This window comes from Electrona antarctica (assembly GCF_951216825.1).
Source record: "Electrona antarctica genome assembly, chromosome: 7".
NCBI classification, from domain to species: Eukaryota; Metazoa; Chordata; class Actinopteri; order Myctophiformes; family Myctophidae; genus Electrona; species Electrona antarctica.
The window spans coordinates 42704322-42728952 of record NC_136812.1 but is presented as its reverse complement, the minus strand read 5'-3'; the positions used below and the strand labels follow the sequence as shown (position 1 = coordinate 42728952).

The 24631-nt window shown below is 45.6% G+C and overlaps 1 protein-coding gene across 1 annotated transcript in view; it reads left to right on the top strand.

The window, feature by feature from the left end:
* LOC306926882 (ankyrin repeat domain-containing protein 13C-like) overlaps window positions 1-24631 on the top strand; it is a 60569-nt gene that overhangs the window by 10298 nt on the left and 25640 nt on the right. Inside the window, exons 3-4 of the mRNA XM_079506380.1 lie at window positions 13231-13335; window positions 23600-23685. Of these exons, the coding sequence (XP_079362506.1) occupies window positions 13231-13335; window positions 23600-23685 (191 nt within the window). The remainder of the gene's footprint in view (window positions 1-13230; window positions 13336-23599; window positions 23686-24631) is intronic.

Sequence of the window (24631 nt, the reverse complement as noted above, 5' to 3'; positions counted from 1 at the left end):
TAAAATGAAGGTTTTAAAACTGATCCTATTTTGGGCATGTTGTTAGAGGCGAAAACATTTTCAGAAAATGGGGGGGAAAAAGGAAAAAAAAGCGGTGTGAGTTTTGAACGGAAATTTTAATTTCTTTTGCACGACAGCGTTGTGTGATGAAGTATAACATAGTGTTTAATCGGTCAGTTGATATAAATTAAGCTTACAAAATACAAATAATTTGAGCAGGCACTCAGATCGGTGAATCGATAGGATCCAACGGCTGATCCAGCCGGCACCCGCCCCTCTATAGCTGAAATCACGCTGGCTGGGCCAGGCTACATTGCAGCCCTACTCAGCAATACATTGAATAACACGTGTTCTCTTTTGAAGTGGGTCTTTGTCTTTTTTGGGTCCTGCGGCTGCCCCACTGGATGAGTTAACACCAGTCTAGGCCTAGTATGATTTGCATGTGCACTGCTGTCAAAACATATTGACAAGTGTGTTGGGCACGGCAGGAGTGTGACTACTTCCTCCCAGTGCTGAGATAGAGCTTGATATAGAAGGTACAGTAGGTACAGTACCATTCTATTGGCGGTATTGTCATCATCACAGACTTTGGCAGCCGAGCAGGAACAGCAGGCTCCACATGGCGCGTTTGTTTTGTTGATGAGCTGCCCAGCAGGAAGAAGGATCATATTGTATTGTATTGTATTCACTGCTGACTTCAGGAACAAGTAGGGGTTGATAAGATTGTATTGATACCAAGGCTGTTGTCGCTTCCCCTTAGGAGTGCAACAGTCAAGTGAACTTATTGATTTAATCTGTTATATAAAAAATCACACCCGTGTGAACTGAGTCGTGCAAGGTCTTATATAGCCTGATCAGCTGTGGTCTGACGTAATGTCAGTGACCATAGTAACCATGCTCATTTTTGTGGGTCCCACGTACAGGTACACACACGTACAGATACACATACATAGACACAAACAGACACAGCTGGTTGTTGGAGCACCACTCAAAAATATGACTATTTTCAGCATATAAGAATTTGATTTTTGAGTGGTGTAAACCACTCCTCCTAACTGGCTTTGTTAGTTTACGTGTCTGTCTGTCTGTTCGTACCAAAAAATGAGCATGGTTGCTATGGTCACCCAGTTCACACGGGTGTGATTTCATTACGTCAGACATTACGTCAGACCACAGCTGATCAGTCTATAAGACCTTACACCACTCAGTTCACACGGGTGTGATTTTTTTTAATTAATAGTGAAATTGATTTGTTGATATAAAATACAAACAAAACTCACACTTCGCAAGTAGCTGCCCACCCCGTCTGTTTTTTACAGAATTTTCACATAATAGGTGCCCGGCTGTAGAGCACAGAGTCGGTGACGATGGAAGTTGGAGATCCATGCCCCACCTAGCTATGCAATACCCGTTGTAGCCGTGCCATGAGTACCTGTTCCACCTGTAACACCCATCCCAGGTAGCTATGAGGTTTCTTGTGTAGTAGTACTCTGGGTGGGGCCTGAGTTCGTTTTAATGAACTGGCGCGACTACCTGTAGTCTAACTTATTACCTTTTTAACTCTGTACTTATGTAATTTTAATTCAGTTGACGGTGCCTCTAAATAAAGTTAGAGAATATAATTACATTATACACCTTTAAGTATGCTTTTAAATACCTAGCATAGACAGGGGTATTTATTAACACCAAAACACAATGTATGTCTCTCAATGCAGTATGAAATAGAACAAAATAAAAAGGATTCAGAATGTGAATAATTGCAGAAATGGTAAACAACAGATCACATACAGTTATGGGCCCCACTCGCACTCACACACACACACCTGACTTTGCAACTTAAAGTTCTTTAGTGACCCTAACCGAACGCTCGTTGCAGGCCTGAGTCGTGGCTTGGGTGCGTTGTGGCCTACAAACTGTAGTGGCCGCTTCACTTGTCTCACAAGCAGAAAATAAAAGTGCACGTGCTCATGTACAGTACTCACAAGTCCAGGGATATGTTAGAGGGGGAATGGTGAGGGTTAGCTGCGTGATGGTGGGAATGCAGCACAGGGAACAGCAGCGATGAAACACTCCAGGAGAACAAACTCCAGAAGAAACACTCAGGAAGAAGAAACACTCCGAAGGAAACAGTAGAGACAGCCACTCTTCAGCAGGGCAGTGTGTTCCAATGGAACTGTGATGCTCACAATTGCCAGTGTCCTTTTGCAGATCAATAAAGTTCACACCAAACAGGATAACTGGTCGTCAACCAAGGTTACAAACTTATTTCTCTTCACACAGGATCAACTGAACAAACTGACTTCTCACTCTGCCTGTCTCTGTTAGAATGACTGATTAGAGGCTTTTGGGCTGATTTAGAACACCTGTTCCCTAGCTGGCTCTGAGAACCCACCTCCACCTGAGACTGGACTCCCGATTGGCTGTCAATTAAGCATGAACAAATCAAAAACAAAAGAAAACAAGATTGACACAACTTCTGCTAACAAGATAGGTTGTGTGCCTGCACACCATGTGCTGGGCAATGTACAATGCAAACGAACTATGCATTAAAGGCCTAATGCACTCATTTCAAGGTTTCAACTCAAAGCACTGTGAATTAGTTTCCTATTTTAATACATGGCTTCTTCCATATATTTGACCCTATTTAAACCATATGCATTCAGGTTTATTTTAGAATAATGTTTAAATGTTTTAACCTATTTATATATTACATGAATTTTAGCCAGTAGTCTAAATGAATTAAGGGATGAATTGTAGACTGGGCTACACCCTCCCCCTTCTGACTGTCAAGATGCCCTCATCTGACACCTTTCTTCTTCAGCTTGGTAGGGTGCTTCCTTCTATCATCATCAGATGACATCCGGCTTGGTTTAGACTTCTTAACCGATTTTCTGTTGTCTTGGGGATTTAACTTGAACTGAATGACCATCCCATGATGCATGATGGTCACTGGCTCATTGGATGGGTCACCAGGCTTATCGTAAGTCAATCGTATGACTGGTTTAGATTCTCTGTGGGACTTTCGGATACTAGGAGCTGCTTTACTCCTTGTAGCACGTGTAGGGACTGAGCTTACTTCTTCTGAATCTTGCTCCGTGTCTTCCACAGCATCATTAATCATCTCTTCTGCATCAGATGCTTCTCTAGAAGGTTCAGTTCCTTCAGCAGGTTCCTCGTTATCACTAGAAGGTGCTGTGCCTTCAGGGGATTCGTCATCATCAGTTTCCATAACTGATTGATCCGAGGCTTCAGAGGCCTCCTCCTCTTGACTCTCAGGATCTCCAGGGGCTTGATAGGTAGTAGAGAGGTGTCTCCGGATCTCATCCACATCCATAGCTGGAGGTCTACGGTTAGTTTCAAACTCTTCATCCGATGAGTCTGTGTCACTTTCCAAAGATTTGTCAGCAGACGTAGCTGGTCTGTGACTCCGTCTGGCATGCTGCGATCTCGTGACAGGCTTTCTTTTGACAGGTCCTGTATCATCAGGAGGATTGGACATCCTTACCAGGTAACCTATGGGCAACAGATGGTCTCGGTGTAGAGTTTTGACTGTGCCCACACCAGAGCCTTCTGGTTTGACCTTGTACACTGGCAGGTTCGGTAGTTTCTTCACCACTACGTAAGGTGTTGGCTTCCATCGGTCTTCCAGTTTGTGCTTGCCTTTGAGTCCAACATTCCGTATAAGGACTCGGTCACCTACTCCCAAGGGCAAATCCCTAACACGCTGATCATAGTAGGACTTGTTTCTCAGGTGACTCTTTGTAGCGGCCTCAGATGCTAGCTTGTAGGCACTCTGCAACTCTTTCTTCATCTGAGCGACGTACTGGAGGTAAGATGACTCACCCTCTCCGTCCGGTGACGTTCCAAAGCAGATGTCGACTGGCAACCTTGCTTCTCTCCCGAACATTAGACAATATGGAGAGTAACCAGTAGCATCATTCCTAGTACAATTGTACGCGTGTACAAGCTGACTGATGTGCTGGCTCCAACACTGCTTCTTTTTCGTGTCCAGGGTACCAAGCATTGCCAGGAGAGTTCGGTTAAACCGCTCTGGTTGGGCATCACCTTGCGGATGGTACGGGGAGGTACGTGACTTACGGATCCCAAGCATGGACAGGAGCTCCTTGATCAGTCGAGACTCAAAATCTCTGCCCTGATCAGAGTGTATCCGTGCAGGCAGACCGTAATGCACAAAGTATTTTTCCCATAAGACTTTCGCTACAGTGATGGCTTTTTGGTCCTTGGTAGAAAATGCCTGTGCATAGCGTGTGTAGTGATCTGTCACAACTAAGACATTAGCCGTACCTTTGGAATCTGGCTCGATCTGTAGGAAGTCAATACAGACTAAATTTAAGGGTCCATCACTAGTGATTTGGTTCAGTGGTGAGGCACGTTGAGGAAGTGTTTTTCTGGATATGCATCTCCCACAGGTACGGACGTATCGCTCCACCTCACTTGACAGACGTGGCCAGTAGAACCTGTCTTTGATCAGCTCGGTGGTTCGTTCCACTCCCATGTGTCCACACTCATCGTGCAGTGATCTTAACACCACGCTCCGGTATCTTTCAGGCAAGACAAGCTGTCTAATCTTCCTTCCAGACACTTTCTTTGTTACTCTGAAGAGTATTCCATCTCGTGACTCAAGCTTACTCCCCTCACGGATGAGTAAGGCGACATCAGGGGGATCACTCTTAGTATGAGTCAGTTTCTGTTTAGTTTCAATCATCTTCTTTACAGGCCCAATCACTGGATCTAGATCTTGAGCTGTTTGTAGGTCTTTTGGGCTCAACTGGTCGATGGTGCCTAGGCTTAGGTTCACTGGGAAGGCATAGGCTTCAGGCACCACAGTTGCTGGGACTCCTAGTTGCTCTACGAGTCTGACGTGTGCTTCATTGCCACAAGCTCGCTGACAGATGGCTTTGATACCCGACGGTAGAATGTCTGTCCAGCCGCTAGCCTCTTTGTCGTACTGCCGTGACAATAGATCAGCATCAATATTGTGACGCCCTGGACGATACTGGACGGTGAAGTCGTATGTGGCTAGGGCTGCGAGCCAACGATGTCCTACTGCATTTAGCTTGGCTGACGTAAGGACATACGTTAACGGGTTATTGTCGGTTCTTACGGTAAACTTAGCACCATACAGGTAGTCATGGAACTTGTCCACCACTGCCCACTTCAATGCCAGAAATTCCAGCTGGTGGATTGGGTAGCGTGTCTCAGGACCACTAAGTTTACGACTGGCAAAGGCCACTGGTCTGAGGCCATCTGGGTGCTCCTGGTTCAACACGGCGCCAAGGCCATTCATACTAGCATCTACATGCAGAATGTAGGGCTTAGAAGGGTCGGCAAAGGCTAACACCGGGGCATTAATCAGGCACTCAATGATCTTGTGAAAGGCATCACGACAGGCATCATCCCAACGCTCTCCGAAAGGCTCTGACTCTTTGAAGTAGGTCTTCGTTGGGTCTTTCTCCTTCCAGCCTTTCTTCTCAGGCTGAGTTGGTGGGTAGCCTTTGGTGAGTTCGGTAAGCGGACGAACAGTGACAGAGTAATTGGCAATGAAACGGCGATAGTAGCCGCAAAAGCCTAGGAATGACTTTAGAGATTTGAGATCGGTGGGCTCTTTCCAATGCCTCACCACTTCCACCTTCTCCGGGTCAGTGGCGATTCCGGACTCGGAAACAATGTGGCCCACGTATTTCACTCGAGGCTGACAGAATTGGCATTTATCAATGGATAATTTCAGGCCTACTTCTTCCAGTCTGTCTAGGACCTTGAGTAAACGCTGCTCGTGCTCCTCAAGCGTTTTTCCAAAGACAATTATGTCATCTAGGTACACAAGGACTTGAAGGAGATGCATGTCTCCAACGGCTTTCTCCATTAAACGTTGGAACGTTGCAGGGGCTCCAGTTATCCCTTGTGGCATGCGCTCAAATTCATAGAATCCAAGGGGACAAATGAAGGCTGTCTTCTCTTTATCCTCCTCAGTCATAGCTATCTGATAATAGCCACTCCTCAAATCCAATACCGAGAACCACTTGCTGCCGGTCAACGCATCTAAGGCATCATCGATGCGAGGCATCGTGTACTGGTCCGGTATGGTGCGACTGTTGAGGGTTCTATAGTCGATGCAGAATCTGACCCGTCCGTTCTTTTTGCGGACAACCACAATGGGAGAGGCGTAGGGACTACGGGACTCCTTAACAATCCCTGTCTCTAGCAGCTGCTGTAGGTGGCGTCGGACATCGTCGATGTCTGCGGGAGCCAACCTGCGTGACCTTTCCCTGAATGGTCTGGGGTCATGTAGGCGTATGCGGTGCTCCACACCCTTTGCCAGGCCAACATCCCACTCATGCCATGAGAAGACATTTGTTCTCTCAGCTAACTTCTGTCGAAGGCGGTTCTTCCATTCCTCAGGGATGGGTGAATTTCCGAAATCAAACAGAGCTGGGTCAATTGCATCTGCTGGGACAGGAGATGACTGGACTGGGGTAACTGCATCAACAGCATACATCTCTGCAACTACAGTGCCCACTGGTATTGAGGTTTGCTTTTGGGACTCATTATGAAGGAGCACTGTGAAGCAGTTGGCGTCTACGTCTGTCCTCTTCAGCACACTGGGCTGTACTAGCACGCCAGCTGGTAGTGACTGTTCAGTGGGTGCATCAATCATCACAATGTCTTTTGACATGGGAGTTGGACTGTCGATTTTACAAGTGGCATAATACTTCTCCCCTGGGGGTATTGAGAGTGGACCAGGTCCTTGCCATTTCACTTGTCCAACAGTGTCATCCATGGCCTCAGCTGGTGTGAGCTGAGCCTGCACTTGGACTGGTGCATACACTGGTTGGATTCTCATAGAGTGAACAATGGTTTCATCACCACTTTCTTTCAACAGATCCCATAGTCTGTGAAACAGGAATGCATTGGTGCCAACAATCACAGGGGCTTGATTGTAGTGTTCTGGCTCAGGACAGACCAAAGCTAAGACTACTATGGGCCCTTTGACACCTGTCATATTTTCTGGGAACTCCATCTCCACGACGGCATAGCCTTGATAAGGATACTCTGTGTCGGACAGACCCCAGAGGCCTAGACGAGAGATGGGGTGTACTGGGACATCCTGCAAGTGTTCGTTGAACCAACTCTCAAATATTATGGTCACGTTGGAACCACTGTCTAGAAGAGCATTGCAGGTTAAGTCATTCACTTTGATTGGGTGAATCATTGAGGGACCCACAAGACCTTCAGGCAGGCTGTCGTCTTCAGGGACTTCTACCTTGTTGACCCTGGCAACACACTGCTCTTCTGATGAGTCTGGGTCCTCTTCTGGGTTCTCCTTTGTGTTGTCTTTCCCTGTGCGCACTAAGCGTATTAGCTTTTTGATGACTTTCTGTGTGTTCTCTGGGGCAGTGCACTTAGGCGCGATATGGCCACTCTCTCCACACCGGTAGCAGAAATATCCACCAGCCTCTTTGGGAGACTGTCCTTTGGTCGGACCAGGCTTATAGCCTGAAGCTGCCTTGTTCTTTCTGGACCACGTTGTGGAGTTGCGGTCAGCGGTCGGTGTCACTGACATAACACTCATCTTATTTTCTAGTGCTTTCACCTGTTGTCTAAGTGACTGTAGCTCACTGTGTGACTCAGGTTTTGGCTTATTCTTTTTCTTTGAACCACTTAGACGATCAGAGGATTGTGGGCTTTGCTCATCCATCTGGTCTTCAGGTTCACACTGTTCTCTTTCTTGAGATGCCTGCACTGTGCGCACATGCTGACGGCGCTTGGGTGCGGCTAGGCTTTCTCTAACAGAGTGGCGGTCTTCCTCTTCCCGGATCTCTTTTAGCAGATTCAGAAAAGAAGGGGGGTTATCCTTTCGTTCCCTAACTTTCAACTGAAGTAACAGAAGGTCAGAGGTCGAACCCCTAATAAGCTGCTCAACTCTGGCTTTGTTAGCTGCGCTAACTGGGAGGCCACCTCCTTGCACTACTTTGTGAAGGGACCTCTCTAATCTTGGCAGAAATTCAGACAAACGCTCCTCAGGGTGCTGTCGGAGGGATCTGAACGCGAAGTAAAGGTCTTCACCTGATCCTGTCACACCGAAAATGCTCTCTATGGCCTCTATGTAATCCATGGGGCAAGCATCAGGATCAGTCATACGCACAGCTTGAATGATCTCTAAGGCGGGACCTCTGAGACTTTCAAGTATTCTTCTGCGTGTCTCTTTCTCGGAGCATTCACTCTCCTCAACCAGTATTTTGGCCTGCTCCAGCCAGAGATCTAGGCCTTCTTCTCCTGTTGGAGTGGGACTGACTCCGGAGAATGTCCTCAGACGTCTATAACCATGGCTGTCTGTCGGTTTACTGGTTCTGCGCCATACATCACCCACTGCACGTATAATGGACTCAGTGTTGCTGGGCCCCGGTGCACTGGGGGTGCATAGTTGTTGGATATCATCCATTGTTTTCCCCTCGTCCTGGAGAAGCTTGTTTAACTTCTCTGTAAACTCATCTGGGCTGCCTGTAGCTTCTATGTAGTGCACCGTACCCCAGGCGCTCCCACCCGCTATTGGCGTAATCTCTGGGGGAATTTTGGTGGGGTCTATCTCTTCACGGCACTCACATAGCACCATTAGGGATCCGAGTTGTGAACGAAACATTTTGCCCCTCACTTTGACTTTGCCCAAGGCTTTGACAGTCTCTACTGTTTCTTCCATATCAGCTATTTGAGTGTCCTCTGGCACGCCATATATTAAGAGGGCATGTTTTACATCTAATAGCTCTCCCCTGCACCAATCAACTAAATCTGACTGTGTTGGACTGCTCGTTTGGTTTGCCATACTTGCAACGTGCTAAAACTAAATTATCAAGAGTGTTTAGGTTATGAAATTATTCACTAACTAAAATTGTTCTTTTACTTGTGTGTCACTTAACTCAATTAATGTTGGTAATCATCTCAGCAGTGCCTCCAATGTGTAACACCCATCCCAGGTAGCTATGAGGTTTCTTGTGTAGTAGTACTCTGGGTGGGGCCTGAGTTCGTTTTAATGAACTGGCGCGACTACCTGTAGTCTAACTTATTACCTTTTTAACTCTGTACTTATGTAATTTTAATTCAGTTGACGGTGCCTCTAAATAAAGTTAGAGAATATAATTACATTATACACCTTTAAGTATGCTTTTATCTTCTTACTTGCTTTTAACTACTTTTTAAACAAGCATTACCCAACATGAATTATATCATTACCATACATGAATTGTTTCATTACCGAACATGAATTATCTGTGAGCTATGACACAACAAGATCACATCTTAGGCACTGAATGTGTTAAATACCTAGCATAGACAGGGGTATTTATTAACACCAAAACACAATGTATGTCTCTCAATGCAGTATGAAATAGAACAAAATAAAAAGGATTCAGAATGTGAATAATTGCAGAAATGGTAAACAACAGATCACATACAGTTATGGGCCCCACTCGCACTCACACACACACACCTGACTTTGCAACTTAAAGTTCTTTAGTGACCCTAACCGAACGCTCGTTGCAGGCCTGAGTCGTGGCTTGGGTGCGTTGTGGCCTACAAACTGTAGTGGCCGCTTCACTTGTCTCACAAGCAGAAAATAAAAGTGCACGTGCTCATGTACAGTACTCACAAGTCCAGGGATATGTTAGAGGGGGAATGGTGAGGGTTAGCTGCGTGATGGTGGGAATGCAGCACAGGGAACAGCAGCGATGAAACACTCCAGGAGAACAAACTCCAGAAGAAACACTCAGGAAGAAGAAACACTCCGAAGGAAACAGTAGAGACAGCCACTCTTCAGCAGGGCAGTGTGTTCCAATGGAACTGTGATGCTCACAATTGCCAGTGTCCTTTTGCAGATCAATAAAGTTCACACCAAACAGGATAACTGGTCGTCAACCAAGGTTACAAACTTATTTCTCTTCACACAGGATCAACTGAACAAACTGACTTCTCACTCTGCCTGTCTCTGTTAGAATGACTGATTAGAGGCTTTTGGGCTGATTTAGAACACCTGTTCCCTAGCTGGCTCTGAGAACCCACCTCCACCTGAGACTGGACTCCCGATTGGCTGTCAATTAAGCATGAACAAATCAAAAACAAAAGAAAACAAGATTGACACAACTTCTGCTAACAAGATAGGTTGTGTGCCTGCACACCATGTGCTGGGCAATGTACAATGCAAACGAACTATGCATTAAAGGCCTAATGCACTCATTTCAAGGTTTCAACTCAAAGCACTGTGAATTAGTTTCCTATTTTAATACATGGCTTCTTCCATATATTTGACCCTATTTAAACCATATGCATTCAGGTTTATTTTAGAATAATGTTTAAATGTTTTAACCTATTTATATATTACATGAATTTTAGCCAGTAGTCTAAATGAATTAAGGGATGAATTGTAGACTGGGCTACACACCCATCTGTCTGTCCCTTTTATACCCATATATGGAGATTTCTGTATCTGTCTCTCTGTGTGTCTGTGCCTTTATTCCTATATGGAGTTCTGTGGCAGGCATGCCCAAATATGAAGTGTTGTGATGTCAGAACAGGCCAGCTTCATATATGGACCATGGGCAGGGGCCCTGACCAGAGCCCAAGCAGAGGCCTTTTTGTGGCGGTTCTGGACAACCGTGTGTCCGACCGACTCGACACCGGGCACTGCACCCCCCCTGTGGTGGTGCGAACGGTTCTCGAGTTACGTGGATTACAGACGTACAGAGACTTGGTGCATTTATAGATACTAAAGCGGTGCCCGTTGGGCACTGGCCTACTTGGAAATGCATGCCCCACCACAGTTATGTCTGTGTCCCTTTTTATGCTTGTGTCTCTTTTATGCCCATACCTGTATATGGAGTTATTTTTGTCAGACATCCCCAAATATGGAGCGTATGCAGATGTCATTGTGATGTCAGAACAGGCCAGCTCCCTATATGGAGATGTCCAGAGCTCGGGCAGAGGCTTTTGTGCTAGTTCTGGACAACCGGCGATCTGACGGACTTGACTGCACTCCCTGTGCTAGTGTGGAAGTTGGAACGTGTGTGTCGAATTTGAAGTCGGTGGGGCGAACGGTTCTCGAGTTATGTGGATTACAGACGTACATACACACGTATACACACTACACAGATATGTGGTGCATTTATATTTGGATGGATTTTGAGGCCAAGTCAGAAGGCAGTGGGACGAATATGGAGTCTATGCAGTGATGTCAGCTGTGTCCCCTTTTATACCCATATATGGAGTTATTTGTTAGGCATGCCCAAATATGGAGACTGGCCGGGCAGAGGCCTTTTGTGGCGGTTCTGGACAACCATGGGTCCGACCGACTCGCCAGCGGGCACTGCACACCCTGTGGGGGTGTGGAACGCGTGTGTCGAATTTACACACGTGCACACACGGACGCGTGCGCACACGCACACACAGAGAGACTTGGTGCATTTATAGTTAGATGACTTGTGATTAAGGATACACATACAGATCCTCAAGGACCACCTGAACCCACCCCACAACTATTTACAGTATATCTGCTGTCTGGAAGTCCAAAATGTAAATTTTCAGGAAATGAAAAAAACATCCAGCTCAAGTGGAGTTAGGAGGTTTTTGCCGAAGCACTTTTTAATACGTTCCATTGGTTCAATATTTCTTTGAACCAACACACAGACGTAAAGGGTGTTCAACATTTCAAAACATTTCCCCATGAACCGCCTACAATTACGCCATGGCGTGGTCCATGGACCTCGGATTGAGAAACCGAGTGCATCAAAAGCATCCGTTGTGAGTCGTGACAACACTCAAGGCTCTGTCTGTGCAGAACTGATGAGTACAACAACGCTAACGTAGTAGCACAGTCCTTTCATTTTTGTTGTGTTCCCTTGAGAGAGTTGGAATGCTAAATTAGAGCCTGTTTTCCTTTTTTTTCTTTTTTCCTTAAACGCAGTGTCAACAGTGCACCGAGTTAAAATTAGCTTCCCTCTGTTTTACAGGAGAGCTGAACTGAGCTTGAAGTTTGAATTCAATGCTTGTGTTACCATGGCAATGTTAGCTGACAGGATGTAACCCCAGGGAAACATGGGATGTTGACTCGTTTCAAACTCGTTTTGAGGCCCCAGGCTCTGTAAACTGAAAAGTGAAAAGTGACAGAAATACTTTTTTTGATGATGTACTTCTAGGCTTGTGTTCTGTGTTCCACTGTTATGGCTGCTACACTCCATTATTTCCTTAGTGCTTATACCGTCAATTACTTTTTGGAATAATCGAGAGGTTTATTTTAACCGTTTACAGGCTCACAATGTGTCACAGCATGATGTGAAGCTTGTAGAGTAGCTATTTTTGCTAAGAAGAAATTCCATTAACTGTTATGCCCCTACACATTATTGCAAGTGGGGTTTTTTCTCTCCTGCCTTTATTTGATAGTGTAAAGTAGTCTGACAGGAAATGGGGAGTGACACGCAGCAAAGGTCGTCAGGATCGGGACTCGAACCCGCAACACGATGTCAGGCTGGATTAGCAGCCTTGGTGCCCTGGAATCCACGCCAGTCGTCCAGGCCACGGGTCATTATTCTAGTTATTTGAACTGAATGGCCCATAATAACCAAGTTTCCATGATGGGATGTTGAAGTCATTTCGGTGGCTCCAATTTGACTTTAGTTTTCCAGTGTCCTCAGCATAACAGACAGGCTTGACGGATGCATGTTGTGCAAATCGAATAAAGCCATTGAAGCCAAGATGTGAGAAGACATGCTGTCCCCATGTCCACTTTCTCTAGCTCTATGCAACATTTTACCTATTTTTTTTTAATACATTTTACCATTTTTCCAACTTCAATTTGGCATCCCTAGTTTGGGCATGTCATTATTGTGGGGGGTCTCAAGTTCAGTCACCATGGTGACTGTTATTAAAGTATTACTGTATTTTAAGTGTGTGTGGTGTCGTTATCTTCCTTTTACTGTTGCTTTACTCAGTCTGAGTCTAATTCATTCTGATGTTTGAACCCATTTTATATGTTCCTATTTTTATATGTTTTGTCATGGTTGATCTTTGCCTAAGCTGGTGTTTGTTTTGAAGCATATTGAGTCTGTCATATGAAATGTGCTATATAAATACATAGGATTTAGAAGACATTTTTAGAATCGGCCTCGAATATTACTCTTCCCTTCTTCACTCAGTCTATTTGTCTTTCCTTCTCTCTCTCTCTCACAGAGTGTGCCCATTTGCTGCTGGCCCACAATGCACCAGTGAAGGTGAAGAACGCTCAGGGATGGAGTCCCCTCGCCGAAGCCATCAGCTACGGAGACAGACAGATGAGTAAGCATCAGTGATTGACTGAAACTTTACCCACTGAAATGTACAGTACTTCCTACCCTGGTTCTCAAAGTGGTGTCCTTCAGGGGGATCCAGGCTATAGGCCAGTTTTCGGATATTTAACCCATTTTGGGGGCGGGAACCCATTTTGGTATTCTCTTTCTTTTCAAAATCTTTTTATTCAGGTTTTTGACAGTAGCCCAGGGGCAAGTATTAAACAGACATATAAAAATAAAACTCAATCCCCTATCCCACCCTCCCCCCACCCACAATCCCAAGGATAGTCGGAACAACAGTCTGGAGGAAATAAAATAAATATATATACACATACACAAAATACATGCATACATAATTACAAAAAATAAAAATATAATAAAATAAAATGCAGATTTTTCATAGAGCAGATTTTGTTTCTGTTGTGGTTTGGCGTTGGCCGAGGCATAGGCACGGCACACTATGCAGTTTGTGTGTTGTGGTAGAATGTCATAAACGGGCCCCAGGTCTTGTAAAACTTTTTCTCAGAGCCGGCAATTGAAAACCTTAACATCTCCAACTCGAGACAGGACATTATATCACGAAGCCACTGACGGAGCACGGGCGGGCATTTTGGTGTTTTAAACATTATGTTATAATTTAGCGATTGAAAAATAGCAGATCTACAAGCTCATAGCGCGCCACTACGAGCTTGTAGTTCTGCTATTTTGGAAAAATCGTTAAAATGTGGCGCAAATCATTGAATATATATTTCAGAGCGAACATTTTTTTACTAAAATATTTGCTTCTGGGGGGTCCCTGGAACTACATCTTTTCAGATGGGGGTCCGTGGCCCAATAGAGAGAATTCTGGGGGTCCTTGACATGAAAAAGGTTGAGCACCACTGACATAGAAACATAGGTTTTTCAGGATTTAGAAGCCTTTTTTTTTATCGACCTCAGTCCAAAATGGATTAAAAATAGCCCGTTTACAGGCTCACCATGCAATGTGATGCATTGTGAGCTTGTAGATATTTTATTTTCAAAATATTGGCACAAAATATTTTCAGATGGGGGAATGCGGGCAAATGTATATCAGTTTGGCGGTCCAAGCCATGGAAAAGGGTTGAGAACCACTGACTTAGAAGTCCACACTAAAGCTTAGCGAGCAAACAATGTGGCCTCAGTTCAGTTTTCAGTTTGATGCACTGCTTGTGTGAGAACAGCTAGCAGGGAGAACCGGAAGGATCAACATATGTGTCCATGCATTCCTCCATGGCACTGCCTCCCTGTGGGGGCATGAGGCAAGGTTGCCCCCCTTTGTCCATTGGACAGACTGAGAGAGGGGACATTCCTCAATGCACTCTGGGCTTTTGTGCTGCGATGAAAGGCAATTCATTAGATGTTTCTCTCTCCTCATAGGCCGGTGCTGGACAAGCCCCCTCTCTCGACCGGTTGCCTCCCACAGTCATACTCCTGCTAGAACCGCTAGTTCAAGCCTTCAGAATTGAGGGTTGTGTGATTGAGATTCCAAGACGGCCATTTGAAGAAACTGGCGTACATTCTTTTACCTGGTTGTTTAGTGAGTGGGTGGAAAGTGGAAACTAATCGTTGTGTTGGAAACTCAGGGAATCTCAGGCTATCTCACATTTTCTCATACAAGTTAAGCAGACATGTCGGGTTGGCCGTTTAGGGAAGCCAGGCTGCACATACTCCTTCCAAACACAGAGAGACTTGGTGCATACTGGACGGACGGACGGATGGATGAACGGATACAGACATTTGTGGTTTTTCGCTTCTTGGAAACTGTGGGTCTACTCTAACCGAACATACACGTTTGAGGCTGTTCATTTGGACACCACCCAAGCTATACCCAGGACAGACAGACAAACACAGACAGATGCAGGTTTCATGAATTAATATTGAAGATGGATATTGCTGAGATGTTGGTCACTATGAAAAGCCCTCTGTAAAATACCTGCTGCCATTTACCGCTGTTCTCAAGAAAAGGCTTTTGAACACACAGAATGAGTACCATATAGGTATCTCACATAATGTATTGAATCATAAACTTCACACTGAATCTATTAGAGGCTTCTGTCTCTATTTGTACAAATAGATAGAGGCAGCTTTTCCTTCTCGGTAGGATCACTGTGCTCTCGTCTGGTGAAATAGTGTCGCCAGAAGGACAGAGTTTGCCTGGCAGCTGACTCTTGTGTTCTTACACTCGAGGAACATGCCACCTTTCACACCAGACACCCCTTGCTATGGTCTTCTCTTCCAGCGGATGGCTGAGGCATTTATTGTTTGTCTGGGAAGCCGGACGTACTGTACATTATGCACTTTAAACCTGTCGTCACTATTTTAGGCATGTGTTCATAAATTGCAGCTACAAGCTCAACCTGACACGTTGTGACCTTGTAGATCGTCTATTTCCACTGCGTGACAACGTTGACAACGTTGTACAATGGAACAATGACGAGAGGAACTGAGTTTCCCTGCATTTATGGTTCTGCTATCAACATATACAGTATACATTGGTATTGCTAAAATGGTAAATTGTTAGTAAACAGTTATTCAGTTATTATTAGGACTCCACTCCAGTCCATTTTTGAGTGGTGCAGCGCCACTCCAAGGAACAGCAAGGTGTGTCTGTCCCTATGTTTAGAGTACTGAGTACCAACAGGTGACAATGTGGTGCTGTTGAGTGTCGCACTGTGCAGAGGTGCATGATGGGAAGCTGAGTTTAGTGTTGGTGTAAGCCTGTAAGGCCTGACTCACACGGTCGCAACAGATTGATGTAGGCTTGTAGTAAAAGATGTATGCTTGTTGTAAGCTCTCAATGCATTTCCAATGGGAGTCACATGGTTTGACACAACATTTGTGTTGTATGAGGGGGAGGGGGGCAGTCGAAACACAGCCGAAAGCCATACAACAGCTTGTAGTCCAAAATGTTTTATCAAACCATGTGACTTCCATTGGAAATGCATTGGGGCAGCCATGACACTTACAACATTCATACAACACGCATGCATCAATGTTTTAAAGGTGTGAGTCGCCCCTAACACCACCAGCACAGAGCACAGTGCAGCACAGAGCACAGTGCAGTACAGCCTATGGTGTAGCACCTGCACAGGTGCATGAGAGGCAGTACAGTACAGACTACATAGTCCGACAGCCAATAGTCAGACAACCAATAGTCAGACAACCAATAGTTCGACACCCCAACAGCACCACTCAGTTCAGATGGGTCTGTTTTTTTTTTTTTTTTAAACAGAATGACCATTGGCAAATTCCAGCTTTGCAAGAAAGTAGCATTTGAGGTGGTTGGCAAGGATCTGTTTGTCTACCTTGGCCCTTGGCACAGAGTCATTCTACTGCAACACTGGATCACTTCTCAGCATTTGACTGAGAAACAGCTGATCTTGCTAAATATTAAATGATTGCACCTGGTCTGACCTTTTTTAAATTTAGTTTTACCTGACAGTTGTGATGGCATGGGAGGAGAGGAGAGGCCTGCTGAGAGGAAACTGTGCCTATTTCCCCCTATTCAGCGCAATCAACATAGTTGCTGCTTGTGGGGTTAGCCTAGCAAAGCACTGCATGCAACTCAGCATTTTTCAAGAGTTTAAGAAGCAAGTATGGGAAGTGAATCCTTGCCTTGCTTCGTTCTACAGATTAAATATTGTATTGAAAGCTGCTAACAGTGTTCATCTTTCAGAAGATTTCTAGTACTGTGAAGTTCAGCAGCTCTATACACAGTTACACACGCCACCACTGTAGTCTAAATAGCCATTTTATTTTTAATCGGTTGATTATTAAACAAACCTGTTTTGTTTACACTAATAGTATTTTTAGCAGAGTTCTGGTACTGTGTCGTTTAGACATTAGCTCTATAGTACGTGATCTATGCATTCTATAGCTTTTTATTATTTAATTCGTTTATTAAAAACAGTTTTGTTTACAGTAATAGTATTATTAGCAGTTTTGCTAAATTACTTGGGGTAACCACTTTAGCCCTGTATACTTCCTATAATATCGCTGGTGATCTACAAGCTCAACACCTGTCGAGATACAACTCATTGTTAATGTAAGCTTGTAAATCGGCTATACTCATTATTATTATTACTATATATATATATATTTTTAAAAGATATTGAACCTTTTTATTTATCTATTTTGTGACATTGTGGAAGTATTTGCCTACAACAACATGCCCAAAACAGGGGTGGCAGGTTGAAGTGGTTCAGGCGAGTTGTTATTGTCACTGTCAGCCCACATGTGCTCTAATGCGACGTTTGTCAACTCTGCTTGTCACTGTTGATGACTGAACGTCTGCACAAGAAGCCAGAATGTGGCTCGGAAAGTAGACTGGCATGTGTTTTGTTCAGGAAGAGACATTTATTGTCCCCAATTGCCTTCTCCAAACACAGCCGGGCTGTCGACTTTAAGAGCAGTGCACATTTTGAGGCCGTCACAGTTCTGTTGGCGTTTATTGAGCAGGGAAGTGTTTTTCCATGTGGGCTTCAGACAGCAATGTGCTTGGTGCTCAGTTTTCAAATATGGGACAAGACCCATGGCTGCTTGGTGCTCAAAATATTAAGTATGAGGCAGCCTGAATTTAAGCAGGTGGTACTGCTTTGCAGTTTAACTATTAACCGCTAAGACATTTGTAACTGGTTGATAACGGTTAAATGGCTAATTTATTATGATTTTCATTATTTTATTTATTTTTGGTGCTAGTGTACCCAACCCTGGCCTGCCGTGACCAAATGTGAAGCGTTGTGACCTTGTACATTTGTGCTTCATTTATAATATTGCACTTGTTTTGGGGTAAACGCAAACATATTATAATAAAGCATGTTTTGGTTAGAATATGGGAAAGCATCCGTGTCATTTTAGATTTTTGCGTTGGCTATTCCAAAATAGCAGATACACAAGCTCACTGCGAGCTCGTACATCTGCCATTTTTGAGATTTTTGACAAATCTTGAAAGTGCAAGAACTATTGATTTAGAAGGAATTTGTAGAATCGGCCTCAGGTCTAAATGGGTTAATGTAAATTCAGCTGAACTGTGCATGTAATGTGCTCATGTAGTGTACAGATGATTTGCAAGCATCCCAGCATTGAATTCCAGCCGCCCTCATGAACAGGTGCATTCTCCCATCACATAGAGCAGAGCATGCTAGTTCCATCTCATGTACAGATGATTCTCAGCATTTTGCACACTATGCAGTGCTATGGACTCTGGAGACCAGATGCACGACTACAGTCACTACACTGTCTGCGCTGCTGTGTTGAGCTGCATGTTCAAGGGGCACGATGAAACCCTCGCCTGAATTAGTAGTTCGTTTTACCAGTTCAGGTTAAAAAGTACAGCAGATACGATTTTCTTCGGGGTGGCACAGTGATAGACACCACCGCGAAGGCTGGGGGTTCTAATCTACAGCAGTGCATTCGGCTTTGTCGAGCCGCGCCTATATGAATACAATTGGCCTAGAGGGAAGCCGGTGGAGGGAAGCCGGGCGGTGTGGGTGATATTTATCACTGCACGTACTCTTACGGGCTGGGCGGCACCTGTCAGCAGGGAGTGTTGGGTAGGAGGAGTAGGACGAAGGCTTCATGTCCTCCCAGTGGGGGCTCCCAGGTGAAGCCTGAAATGTTTAAGAACCTGTTAGATTTTTTTCTTTTTTTTTTAAAACATATGTTTATTGATTTTAGAGTGGTGCAACCACTCCCTTACGGAGCTATGTGTGTGGGTGGGTATGAGCATGAAAACAGCATGGTTTTTCACCACCTGTGCACAACCTAACACACATGCACATATTAACTGTATATATGATGATTTTGGGTGTGACAGTACAGTACAGTACAGTACAGTACAGGGTACAGTAGAGGGACCCCCACACTGTGAAGGCTCATACATAGTCTGGATTTTCGGTGGTGGGGTGACCAATGAACTACAACATGACGTCACAAGCCGTGGTGAAGAGCAAACCACCGCTCCAGCCCTTCTCTCTGTTTTTACTCATCACCGCTCAACGTTATTTCAGCTCCGGTGGTCAGCTCACCACCGAAAATCCAGACTATGAATAGGCCTTCACTCTGTCATTTCTCAACTGTTTCGGACGTGGGGCGGCTCGTCGGATTCGGCCCAGCCCCCTGGGCGCGTTTCTGGGGGTCTGGATGTTCCGGGGACCCCCCTGAGGACTCCCCGGGGACCCCCACATGGTAACCCTCTCATTTCTCTACCGTTTCGGACGTGGGGCGGCTTGCCGGAACCGGGCCGGCACCCTGGCCGTGGTCCTGTGAGTCTGGAACTTCCGGGGACCCCCCGGGGACCCCCACATGGAGTTGCAACACTCACTTCACACGGGTGTGATTTTTACTTTACAACATAGTATTTTCAAAGCAATTATTCACATATTTTCCCCCCACACCCACATGGTAGCACAAACACTAAACAAAATCTTCAAAGAAACATCAGGATATGTCCTCTGTGTTAGATTGAGGTGTGCCCACAGCTGGGTGTGCCAAATCGCCAATGTATAATCACAGACGGCAGTCAACAGTATTGTGATTTCTCCCTTGACACACCCACATTTATTATTATTATTATTATTTATTGATTTATTAGCAGCAGCTGTCTTTTGCCCTGCTGTCGTTTTTCACCTGGATTGGTAAACAAACTACAGAATCAGCCTAGGATTTACTTTCAACCCCCTTTTAATGAGTCCCCACTTTGTTCTATTCCTGATACAGTATATTCACATTAATTCCCATATACTGTCACTGTGTTCCCTTTCATTCCCATTTCCCATGAAATGTTTCCGCCTTTTAACATTCCCAACATTTTTGCAAACCTATTTCTGTCTCTGAAGTGAAGTAACGCTTCAAAAGACATTTTCCTCTTAACCACTTGAACCCCAGCATTATGCCTATTCTGACCTACAGTACAAGCCCACAACGCGTTGCACTGTGAGCTTGTAGTTCGGCTATGCTCGTGCTAGCTCGGGTTTTGTGTAGTAGACTGGATCAAAAGGGTAAGTACAGTTGCAACTCGGGGTTTCACAAGGCAGATAATGGCAGTGCAGTGAGGACATTATTTGTCCTCCAGAATGGAACCGAAGCTCAAACTCAAGTCTGTCTGATCTGAATGGAAAATAACAGTTTAATGCCTTGATAAAACATGAAGAACTACCTGCCTTCACATGGTATTTAACTAGTATACCAATGTCTGCCTATATGTGGCAACTTTATTATCTTACTGCTGCTTACCTGTCAATATTGACTAACCACTATTCTCTGGAAAGTGGCCAGCAGCAGTTATCAAGTGTCGCCAGGTGTTATTGTCAAGTGGCTGAGCTGTGTGCCATTGTAGACGTGCTTAGCCAACAATGGGGTGAGCTCCTGATGAGAGACTGTCGGTGTGGTTTAGCACTGAGGACGGTTCTAAAGCTTTATTGTCACATCACAGGTTAAAAGGTCAAACGCGGTCGGCATCTCTGCTCATAGTCATAATGTTGCAATGTTGGGTGGTCCGTTGGCAGAACGTGAAGCTGTCTCCCTCCTCTGACCTGCAGAGGAACGCCATGGATCAGGGGGGGAGCCCCCTATCCTGAGAGTGTCCAGATTCATTAGCCAGCCACGCTTCAGAGATACCCTCGGAGAGTGTGTGCTCTCATTTGGCCTACTTTTAACACTGGCACCAGCAGTTACTCCCCAGCCTCTTTGAGATCCCCCCTGAGCCTTGTGGTGCTATGGTGCACACCAGATATACCATATTATATCGAGAGAGAGAGAGAGAGAGAGGGGCGCAGAGAGAGAGATAGAGAGAGTCTCTCTCTCTCTCTCTCTCTCTCTCTCTCTCTCTCTCTCTCTCTCTGCCTCTCTCTGCTATCTGCATCTCACTCCATGGTTAGAATGTCTTGGTGACATGAAAGCCCGATATATTTTCCACATCTTCCATTGCTCTATAATTGGCCTCGTCATGTTGTCGTGAAATCCTCTGTATCTTTGACAGCAAAGCATCGTTCGCTATCTGTGATGTACAACTGGCACCCCCCCTTGTAAAATGCTTCCCAACGTGCCAGTAAATGCTAGCCAGTCGGGCGTGGCTCAGTTGTTGTCGTTTCTTTAAATATCATAACCCGTTTGAAAGTGAGCAAAGCAAAGGGACATGTATAATAGCGAGCCAATGGCATGTGGGGCGTGCGGCCCTGTGAAAGCGCTGTTAATCTGGACGGTCATGGGTAAAAGTCTCCTGTGTGGGTATTTGCCTCCCCCAGGTCATTAAGGAGCTTATAGGCGCCCCTCATTAGCAGTGAGGTTTTTATACGTTCCTCTGCTGGACTCATTCCCTTTGAACTTCCTGGGATATGCTGAGCCCCGCAGGCGGCGAGGTGGGATCTCTCCCTTTTAACCATGCAGCTACTGTAGAGTCGCCTACATTCTATCTGCCTGCAGGAAGTCAGCGTGGCACTGAGCCTGAGCTGTCTGAGCCTGAGCACTGAGCCTCTGCTGCCTGTCACTGGGTGTGTTGGAGTGCACGCCTCACATTTTTGCGTAGGCTGATGTTTTGTCATATAGGCGTTAGTCATATAACACACACACACACACACACACACACACACACACACACACACACACACACACACACACACACACACACACACACACACACACAGTGTGTGTTAGTAGAGTATGTTAACGCTATATCACTCTTAATGTCGCGCAACGCATTGACAAGGTCAATAAAGTTATTTCAAGCCAATGCTGCACTGTATTGAACGCTCCCTGGAACATCCAGACCCCCAGGAACGCGCCCAGGGGGGCGGCCCGGTTCCGGCGAGCCGCCTCGCGTCCGAAATGGTTGACAAATGACTGTTACCGTGTGGGTGTCCCCAGGGGGTCTCTGTACTGTACTGTCACACCCAAAATCATCATACTGTACTGTACTGTACTGTACTGTACTGTACTGTACTGTACTGTACTGTACTGTACTGTACTGTACTGCGTGCGTGCGTGCGTGCGTGGCCAGCCAGCCAGCCAGCCAGCCAGCCAGCCAGGGACACACATAGCCGTCTATAGGAGTGGTTGCACCACATCTGAAGTCCACCATAGACATGTTGTGAGCTACTTCCTGTCAAGAAATTCCTTGCAGATGATTATTTTTTCATGTCGGAGTTTGGAAGCACTCGTTATCAGTAAAGCAACCTCCTGCTGCCTCCTACCGCATGGGCTGTTGAGTGATATTCAACGAGCACTTCCAAACTCCAGCACTTGGAAAATAAATCACCTGCAAGGAATTTATTGACAGAAAGGAGCTCATGGATTTGTATGAAACAAACACTTGATAGAGGATAATTCAAGCTTTTTGTACAGCTGCAATGTTGGTGAGTTTGACCTACTGTAGTTAGCACCTTGCTGGCAAGATGGCAGCGGTGTGCATACGGTCAATGGTCATCATTGCATTGTAGCTTTAAAGTTAGCGCGCATAGAAAGTCATTGCAGTGTCTAATTCAGTGATTCCCAAAGTGGGGTCCAGGGACCCCTAGGGGTCCTTGAGAGAGTTTCAGGGGGTCCCCAGCTAAATGATAATTAGGAACCAAATGGACCCTTATGGGTCTGTAACTCAGAGAGTGTACAAATGGAACCAAATTGACCCTAACTGGTCCATTTGGTTCCATTTGTACACTCTGAGTTAAATTAACTTTGATTTTACAATATAAATTGGGGTCTTCAGAGATAGAAATGCCATTAAATGGGAGTTCGTAGCCTGTTGCATATCAAACTGGGGGGTCCTTGAAATGAAAATAGTTGAAAATCACTGCTAGAGCTGTAAAAATCTTCTCTTATGGGGGTCCCCCATATCTTTTCAAATGGGGCGTCCGCAGGCTAATTAATGTCAATTTGGGGGTCCTTGACATGAAGAAGTTTGGGAATCACTGCATTAACCCCTTTTGGGCGGGAACCCCTTTTGGTGTTAGCATTATGTTATACTTTAGCTATTGAAAAATAGCAGATCTACAAGCTCATAGCGCGCCACCGAGTGGCGCGCTACGAGCTTGTAGGTCTGCTATTTTTGAAAAATCGAAGAACAGCTGACATAGAAACAGCTTTTTCAGAAAACTGTCAGGATGTAGAAGACATTTTTAGAATCCGATCTCAGGTCAGAATGGGTTCAACGTTAGCACACGTAGAAAGTCATTGCAGTGTCTATCTGTCTAAGTGTCTATGCATGCTAACCTTTCCTCCTTTTTTCCTCCCCTGTTTCCTTTCTGTCCTCCCTCCAGTCACAGCGCTGCTGAGGAAGCTGAAGCAGCAGTCCAGAGAGACCGTGGAGGACAAAAGACCTAAGCTGCTCAAGGCTCTCAAAGAGGTACACAAGGTCCCTCCCGTCCATCATCTGCTCTCTGATCCTCATTTCAAACCATGCTCTTCCTGACATCCTAGCCCACAGCCCTTCCATCCAGTCTGCTCTAATCCTTTTATTGTTAGTGTCCTGTCACCTCTCCTGTCACCTCTCCTCTCCTCGCCTCGCCTCCTCTCTTCTCCTCTCATCTCCATGTGAAGTGTTCAGCAGTCGTCCTGATCCGCCAACAGAACACGCATGCACACACACACTCACACAGAGTCTAGTGTATGTGTCCTGTTCTGTTCCAGACACAATACAAACACACCCCTCCCTCTCGGTGTCAGTAGGTCAGTGTCTCTCTCTAATTACTGTCATCACACCACAGCCAGCTAGGCAGGGACCTTCATCTTCCGTATATGACCAGCAGCAGCCACCCACCCTATCTCCCACCCACCCTATCTCCCACCCGCCTGCCTTCACCGCCTGCTGTCAGACACATGAAGGGAGCATCGGGATGGATGGGAGCTTAAGCCTGACTCATACTTTGTAGTATGGCGGTGCCCTGGGAGTTTAAGGCTGACTTATGCTTCGTGGTATGGCGGTGTCATTCGGCAAAAATAGCCAATGGGCAGGGCAAGCTCACAATGCGTTGTGGTTGTGCAGCTATTTGGACATCACACCACCATATGACGGGAGCATAAATGACGCATCTGAGGGAGATATGGTGACATGAAAGAAGGAAATGGGGCTAAGAGGAGGGAGGCAACACGGCGTGTTGGCCTTAATGGGTCAGTAACCTGAAGGTCTCGGGTTCAAACTCGTCAACAATGTGTCCTTGAGAGAGATACTGATGCTCCTTTCCTGCTGACTCATTGGCTGTCACGCAACGTCAGCCAATTGGCTGACAATGTTACAAAATGTCCAAGGTAGAGGATGACAAAGAGAAGCGAGGGGACAGAATGAAGGGAAG